This window comes from Festucalex cinctus, chromosome 1, assembly GCF_051991245.1.
Source record: "Festucalex cinctus isolate MCC-2025b chromosome 1, RoL_Fcin_1.0, whole genome shotgun sequence".
Lineage (NCBI taxonomy): Eukaryota > Metazoa > Chordata > Actinopteri > Syngnathiformes > Syngnathidae > Festucalex > Festucalex cinctus.
Window position 1 is genome coordinate 1,138,624 of NC_135411.1, and position 7,707 is coordinate 1,146,330.

Sequence of the window (7,707 nt, forward strand, 5' to 3'; positions counted from 1 at the left end):
GGCAACGCTGAGAGGCACAAGTGTGCTGGTGAGAAAAGCGGTTGATGAATGAAGCTTGATATGATCTCATTTAGGAATTGACGTTTAAAATGGTGCAGAAATTTCTACCGCTAAATGAATGATTGATCTGTGTACTTGTATCGTGTGTTGTGTCTTTGCCTATTTTGAAATTGAGTTTGTTTTGAAAACGTAACATCAACCTGACAAGTGGCTGCAGATTATAACTGACGGCTATAATCTGTCATCTGTACATGTAAATGTCCGTTCATATGTAGTTTGCCTTATATACATATTAAAAGGCTGTTGTTGAACACATTATTTTAGGTTAATTAATTATGCACAAATTAGTGTGTCAAAAAAATAACGCAACTGATCGCGAGTCAATGCAAAATTTGGCCCATTGAGGTACACAGAGTAGACTGCAGGGGGCACCACTACAGGGTAGCACGAGCACACCGACCTGTATATATGACTGGATAGCAGATAGCCCTTACACGCCCGTGCAAGCCGTTGAAGCGACAGGGCGGCCATCTTGCTCCTACCATCTCGTCAGTGGGTGGACGGTATGTCCACTTTGAGGACCCCTTTTTTTTAATCACTCAGTTCCATGGACAGCATGATTTATGGTGATTTAAATTTGTTAAAAACAAGAGGACTTCGGACATTTTCCAACTTGCCTTAAAGGCGTGTAAATGATATGTTACATGACGTTTACAGGAGGAAACTTGTTTAATTCATTGTTTATGAAAGAATCACAACTGTTCAACAAATAATATTGGGTCCTTACGTGCACACATATGACAGAAAAGATGGCACTTTCAAGCAGCAATGCCAGTTAAGTGGGGATTTTGGGAGGTTGTTGTGCTGTTAGACTAGCTCAGGGGTGTCAAAACTCAGTTTTGTTGCAGTCCTCAGGGTTTATCTCAGAGGGCTGTTATGACGGGGAAACCAAATGTTTATTCGTCTCACCGAACAAGATGGATTACTCGTTTTGAAATGAGAAGTCAAGGGTAAAAGTTTGGAATCAGAATCCTGCCAATACCTCGTAACTTCGGTTTGAATCTCCGAAAACATTTTTGAATGACTGAAAAAATGTTTCGAATCTCCAAAAATATTTTTTGAATGACTAAAAAAATCGCAGAAAAAGCTTTTAAAAAAAAAATAAAAAATGCTTAGAAAAGACAGACATTTTTTTAAAGTATGATTTTACAGTGTTTCACCCACAAATTTTCAGAGGTTCAAAACGGTCACCAGCCAAATTTCAAAAATGACGTTTTGGCATTGTTCTCCCCAGGCATTTATTTGTTTCCCGTTTTTGAAACCTGTGAACTCTGAACGTTCTCAAAACGTTGAAAAAATATTTCCAAACCTGAAAAGTGGGTTTGAATCTCCAAAAAGTATATAAAATCATTCAAAATGACAACCTTTTTTTTTTTTTTTTTTCACAGTTTCACCCACAAACTTTCAGAGATTCAAAACGGTCACCAGCCAAGTTTCAAAAATGGCATTTTGGCATTGTTTTCTCGAGGCATTGGTTGAAAGACTGAAAATGTTTTCAATGTTGTTTTGAAACTGCAATTGACCTTTCGCATTAGCTCCACCCCCCTTAGTGACTGTTGCTAGTCCGTCAAGCTTGGTGACTCCGACAGCACAAGCCGTGACGGGAAGACTTACACCGGCGTGTATTAGTGATTTCTTTTGGAGCAATACCAGTGCAATATCCTCCAGATCGAGGCAAAAAGGTTTACAATATGCAGTGGAGGGTTATAGTCATAATATGAAATTAGCCAGTGAAGGGGAAACACACAGGACGCACGCTAAATCTGAGAAAACCCCATGACCTATACTTCAGATGCAACCAGCACAGCATTATGGACCAGTCGTGCTCTTGTACTGCCGGGTAAGTTTTCTTACTTATATTAGTCTAGTATTGTTAAAATATGAGGATTACTGTTAGGTCAGCAAGTTAGCTAAACCTCGGTGTTTATAGCTAGCTAAACATTAGTGGGGGGTTTTTGTCTTTGAAAGCATCAGCATCAGTCATTGTTATTCTTTGTCCATCATAAAAAAAATATTTATGTCACCCTACCCATGGATGTAATTCAGGTTATATGGCTGGATGGGATACTCCGGAGACGGGTGTCCGTTCACAAACATTAACATTAACCACTGACTGAACAAGCTTAACTTAGATGGCAATGACATTCTCGTAATATATTTTATTCATTAATAGTAACTTTGATATCGTTTTGTTATTGCCCCGAAAGCAAACTACACTACAGCTAGCTAGTTAGCCCGATAGAGTTAGCATAGTCTTACCTTAGCACAGTCCGATTTACATACTCCGTAGGCACACCGCTTCATCATTTTGGAGGTCCGGAGCTTATTAATGGTTGTCACTCTTCTTCCGTAAAGTTTTATGGTGGTTAGCAGTCTCGTAAGCCATCAAATAAAATCAATCAGACTATGGACGTCATCGAGAGCTGAGTAAAGCTTGACGGACTATGCTTACATAGCAACGGTTGCTAAATGTGTGATTGGTCAATGCTCGTTTGGGGGGGCGGAGTTTGCGAAAGGTCAATTACGGATACAACTCACCTGACTTTTGGCAGCGATATTCGGCCGAGCAAGAAAAGAAAAAGTGTAGTCAATAGTGCATAGAATTTGCCGGCACTCGACTAGAACTTTTCCTGGCTCAAATCTTAAAAAAAAAAAAAAAAAAAAAAAAAAAAAAGACCAGAGACTCTTGGGTGGATTTACAGTCTGAGGTAAAACAGCAAGGATGTTTAAAAAAAAAAACTGTGCTCCTCATAATTCTGGGGTACATTATCACAATTCATTATAATCCACATTTATCCAGATTTCTCCTTACTTTGGAAGCATGTCTTATTTTGGTATATTTGAATTTGATAATAATGTCGATACACAGTTTCATTTGATAAATCTTATGATTATTCTAGCGAAGTTTTACATTCATAAGTCTAAATTTACACATAAGAAACAATCCTTTATAGATTTTTTTTTTGTATCCATGAGAAATTATTTTTTGTCATTGTCTGGTTGTCTGTGTCCAAAAGCTGTAAAAACGTATAACTATTGCAAACTTATCATTTATTTATATGATTTTGTATCAAACTATTTTCTTTTCTTTCAGTTATACTATTGATTTTATTTGGTTTAGCTTTTGTATGTTTTAACTTTCCTGGCGTGTTCTATGTTCTAATTGTTTATAGTGTATACAATGATTGTATTATTTCCCCCCCAATAGTTTGTATACTGATTGAGTGAATAGAGATTTAAAAAAATAAAAACTAAACTGGGCTACTCGTATGTATAGGAAGTAAACATGTTTCTTCTTATTCGTCCGAGTGCAGTTTAAAGGTCTATTTATTTTTATTAACCAAATGAATCTAGAATTAAACGTATAATTTTATGAGCTTTTTTTTTTATTATTATTTTTTAAGTAAAATTAAATATTAACATTTTCGTGACATGAGATTTGTCCAAGTGTAATTGCCGTAGATTTCACGTGGTAGCAGAAGAGCTACTCCATTCCAGGCACGACGCGTTTACGCTCGGCTTCACTATAAAAATAATTCAACACGAATTCGTACGGAACGAACTGACACATCGACACTTTGCCCCGTCACTACGTTATTGAAGTCAAACATAATTGCAACGTTTCGTGTCTGGTTCAATCGTATCTCTCGGCCCTCTTTATTTTGCCTTAGCTTAGCTTAGCTTAGCTTAGCTTAGTTTAGCTTGCTAGGCGCCAAAAAACGAGACGCGTTTGCTGTCGACAAATTGGCTCAGCAGACGTCAATCGTGAGCGTAAAGTGTCGTGAATATCGTGTGAAGATGTTCACAATGGCGAAAGTCAAGTACGAAGAGGAGCTTTGTGGAGCACAGGAGGACAACGAGCGACAACGTCAACTGCTGGACGCCGTTTACAAGCAGCCTCGAGTTGTGTTGAACAGAGCAGGTTTGTCACTTGTTTCATCGACACTTTTCAACCATATGTACGTTTTTATTTCTGTAATGACTCTTCACCGGGTCACTTTGTTACGATACACAGTTTTTTTTTCTTCAGTCGGTTTGGTACATTTCTCAGTCGATACGAATTGGATTTAGCAGAGCTACAGCTGAGGTAAAGCTAGCCGCCTTTTCTTTTTACGCGGTCAAGTCAGCCGCACTTCATTTTTTCTGTTCGCCCTTTTCTAGGATTTACGGTAGTGTGCTCGAAGAGACCTGCAGCAAAACTGGCGACATCTGCCGATGACTTGATGACAATGCTTGCTCTGAAGCCTCCAATTTCCACCAGCCAATCATAACGTAGCGGGGGCGTGTCCTGCCCCTGACTTCCGCCGCACGTCTACTTTGGTTTCAGGAGTCATCACTGCCGAGGCGGGCGGGTACATGGCGTTTAATCATTATTTCCGATTCGGTATTGAACTGAATGCAGCCTCCACACAGGACGCCCGTCACCATTTTGAAGGTCTACGACACCTTTTGTTAAATGTCAGCATGTGTGTAAACTCGTTTCGGTGCGCGTTGATGCTTCTCGGCCTTAGTTAGCTTAGCTAATGTTCCCCCAGAGCTATTTCGGACCAACCGGGAAATATTTAACCTCACCATTCCCCATTTCATCTCGTCACTGGACAGGTGGTGAACGAGCGCACACCCTCGAGATGAATCGATTCTTAAAAAAATAAAATAAAATTCAATCGTGACAGTATTATCAACTCACCGTTGAAATTTGACTTGACCAAACCAATGTGTGTGTTCTTCTTGTGTCCTGCAGACGTCTCTGAGAAATATCTTCGTCCTGACGAACAGAAGGTGAAATCTCCTCAAGTGAAAGAGGAGGAGGAAGAGCATCCTTATTTTAAAGAAGAAAAAAAGTCCCCTGGTGTCAAAAAGGAGGAGGTTGAGGATGACGTCACCAAGTCACCAATGACCTTCAAGTCATCAATGACCTTCGCCCCTTTAAAGAGGGAAGATGAAGTCAAGGGTGAGAGTGAGGAGGGCACAGGGGCGGAGCCTCCAAACAGCATCTCAACTCCTCAAAACATGATTCCAGAAAGTGATGCAGACCACTGGGGACCATCACAAGCAAAAAGTGATGACATAAGGTCCCTTTCTTCTCATGATGATGATGATGATGATGATGATGATAGGTCGTGTCACACTGACGACAAATCCTGCGAATGTTCTCACTGTGGGAAAACATTGAGTTCAAAAGGAAGTTTGAAAATTCACCTGAGAAGACACACTGGGGAAAAACCTTTTTCTTGCTCAGATTGTGGCAAAAGCTTCTCTCGGAAGTCACTTTTAACATTACATTCAAGAACACACACTGGGGAAAAACCTTTTTCTTGCTCAGATTGTGGCAAAAGCTTCTCTCAGAAGTCACATTTAACAACACATACAAGAAGACACACTGGGGAAAAACCTTTTTCTTGTTTAGATTGTGGCAAAAGCTTCTTTCGGAAGTCACATTTAACATTACATTCAAGAACACACACTGGGGAAAAACCTTTTTCTTGTTTAGATTGTGGTAAAAGCTTCTCTTGGAAGTCAGCTTTAACAACACATACAAGAAGACACACTGGGGAAAAACTTTTTTCTTGTTTAGATTGTGGCAAAAGCTTCTCTGACAAGTCAGATTTAACAACACATAAAAGAAAACACACTGGGGAAAAACCTTTTTCTTGTTTAGATTGTGGCAAAAGCTTCTCTTGGAAGTCAGATTTAACAACACATACAAGAGGACACACTGGGGAAAAACCTTTTTCTTGTTTAGATTGTGGCAAAAGCTTCTCTTTGAAGTCAAATTTAACAAAACATTCAACAACACACACTGGGGAAAAACTTTTTGCTTGTACCCACTGTGGCAAAAGCTTCTCTCAGAAGTCACATTTAACATTACATTCAAGAACACACACTGGGGAAAAACCTTTTTCTTGCTCAGATTGTGGCAAAAGCTTCTCTTCGAAGTCAAATTTAACAACACATACAAGAAGACACACTGCGGAAAAACCTTTTGCTTGTTTAGATTGTGGCAAAAGCTTCTCTTTGAAGTCACATTTAACAAGACATACAAAAAGCCACACTGGCGAGAAACCTTTTTCTTGCTCAGATTGTGGCAAAAGCTTCTCTTCGAAGTCAAATTTCACAAAACATACAAGAATCCATAGTGGCGAGAAACCTTTCTCTTGCTCAGATTGTGGCAAAAGCTTCTCTCACAGGTCATATTTAACAATACATACAAGAAAACACGCTGGTGAGAAACCTTTTTCTTGCTCAGATTGTGGCAAAAGCTTCTATCGGAAGCAGCATTTAACAATACATACAAGAAGGCACACTGGCGAGAAACCTTTCTCTTGCTCAGATTGTGGCAAAAGCTTCTCTCGCAGGTCATATTTAATAATACATACAAGAAAACACGCTGGCGAGAAACCTTTTTCTTGCTCAGATTGTGGAAAACGTTACTCTGACAGGTCAAATTTCAAGAAACACACAAGATCGCATGGGAAGAAATCGTTCAGTTGCAGTGTTTGTGCTGAAAGATTCTCTTGTAAAAAGCTTTCTGAGAGACACGAGTGTGCTGGTGAGAATAGCAGCCATCTTTGAAGCTTCAAAAAAATGAAGGGAAGTGAATCTGATATGTTATTTCGTAATAACACAACATTCAAAGCTGCCTGGGGCCTGTCATAATGATTCACGTTCATTACTCAAATAAAAGTAGAGATATTAGGATTTCAGAAGACTTAAGAAGTATCAACTCCAATGTCTTACTTAAAAGTGTAAATGTAATGCTTTCAAAACTACTCAACCTGTTAATATTAAGTTTTTGACGTTTACTGTTAATGTGTTTAAATGTCAATTAATGTCAGTTTTTTTTATGTAATTTTGGAAGCTATTTTTGTTTGTTTTGCTTCTGAATGTTGTTAATGGTTGTGTTTGCTGAAGTTCGTAGATCTTGTGTTTTTTGCTTGCGTGAAGCACATTGAGTTAGTTTCCTTGTGTATGAAATCGAAATAAAACCACCTTGTGTTGCCTTGCAATTTTCCGCAAATCAGCGTCGAGAATACCTTCAGACACACAAAGCCATCTGGGATTCAAATTTGCTGTTGAACAGTGTCATCTCTGAAATGATTGATGTGATGGGCGTTTCGTCAACATTGAAGGAAGGTCCGTCAACGGCGGGCGTCCGTTTTGTTGTCGATTGGCGATTGACGGCTAACTTAAAAAAAAAGGACGAATGAACCATTGACGGAAGTAAGTTTCCTTCCGTCAATGTAATCATCAATCCGTCACACCGTCAATTAACATATCCCAATGACAGACGTCAAATTCGTCAATAAATGTGTCACTGTGTGTAAAATAGATAATAGATATGTGTCTATGTGTGTCAATACGTCGGTAATATAATCGATACCGTATGTGTCTATGTAGCGTCTTCGTCATTCGCCCCACCATGAGGTGTTCAGGTAGTTTTACGTAAATGTATGAACAAACGGCCGACGAATTTGTGCAGAAATTCAAACAATTGGCGATTGATGAAGGCACAGTCGGTTTTTTAATTGTGACGAGACGGGCCTGAAGTTTCCAGGAAGTTTCGGAATTTGTTGAAAAGAATCACCCAGAAAGAGTGTTCCAGAACTAATTCATTTGTGCATTTTACTTGGATATGTTCCTCGCTGT

General features: G+C 39.2%; 1 protein-coding gene across 2 annotated transcripts; it reads left to right on the forward strand.

The window, feature by feature from the left end:
- Positions 1–3,570: 3,570 nt before the first annotated feature.
- On the forward strand, positions 3,571–7,067 carry LOC144010429 (uncharacterized). Of its 2 annotated transcripts, XM_077510855.1 has the most exons (3): positions 3,571–4,147; positions 4,222–4,412; positions 4,802–7,067. In XM_077510855.1, exon 3 carries the CDS (start codon positions 4,954–4,956, stop codon positions 6,631–6,633), a length of 1,680 nt encoding a protein of 559 aa, XP_077366981.1. In that variant the 5' UTR covers positions 3,571–4,147; positions 4,222–4,412; positions 4,802–4,953; the 3' UTR covers positions 6,634–7,067. The 2 variants fall into 2 exon arrangements, with proteins under 2 accessions (XP_077366981.1, XP_077366915.1); XM_077510789.1 differs by lacking the exon at positions 4,222–4,412 and having other exon boundaries at positions 3,571–3,982.
- The last annotated feature ends 640 nt before the right edge of the window (positions 7,068–7,707 follow it).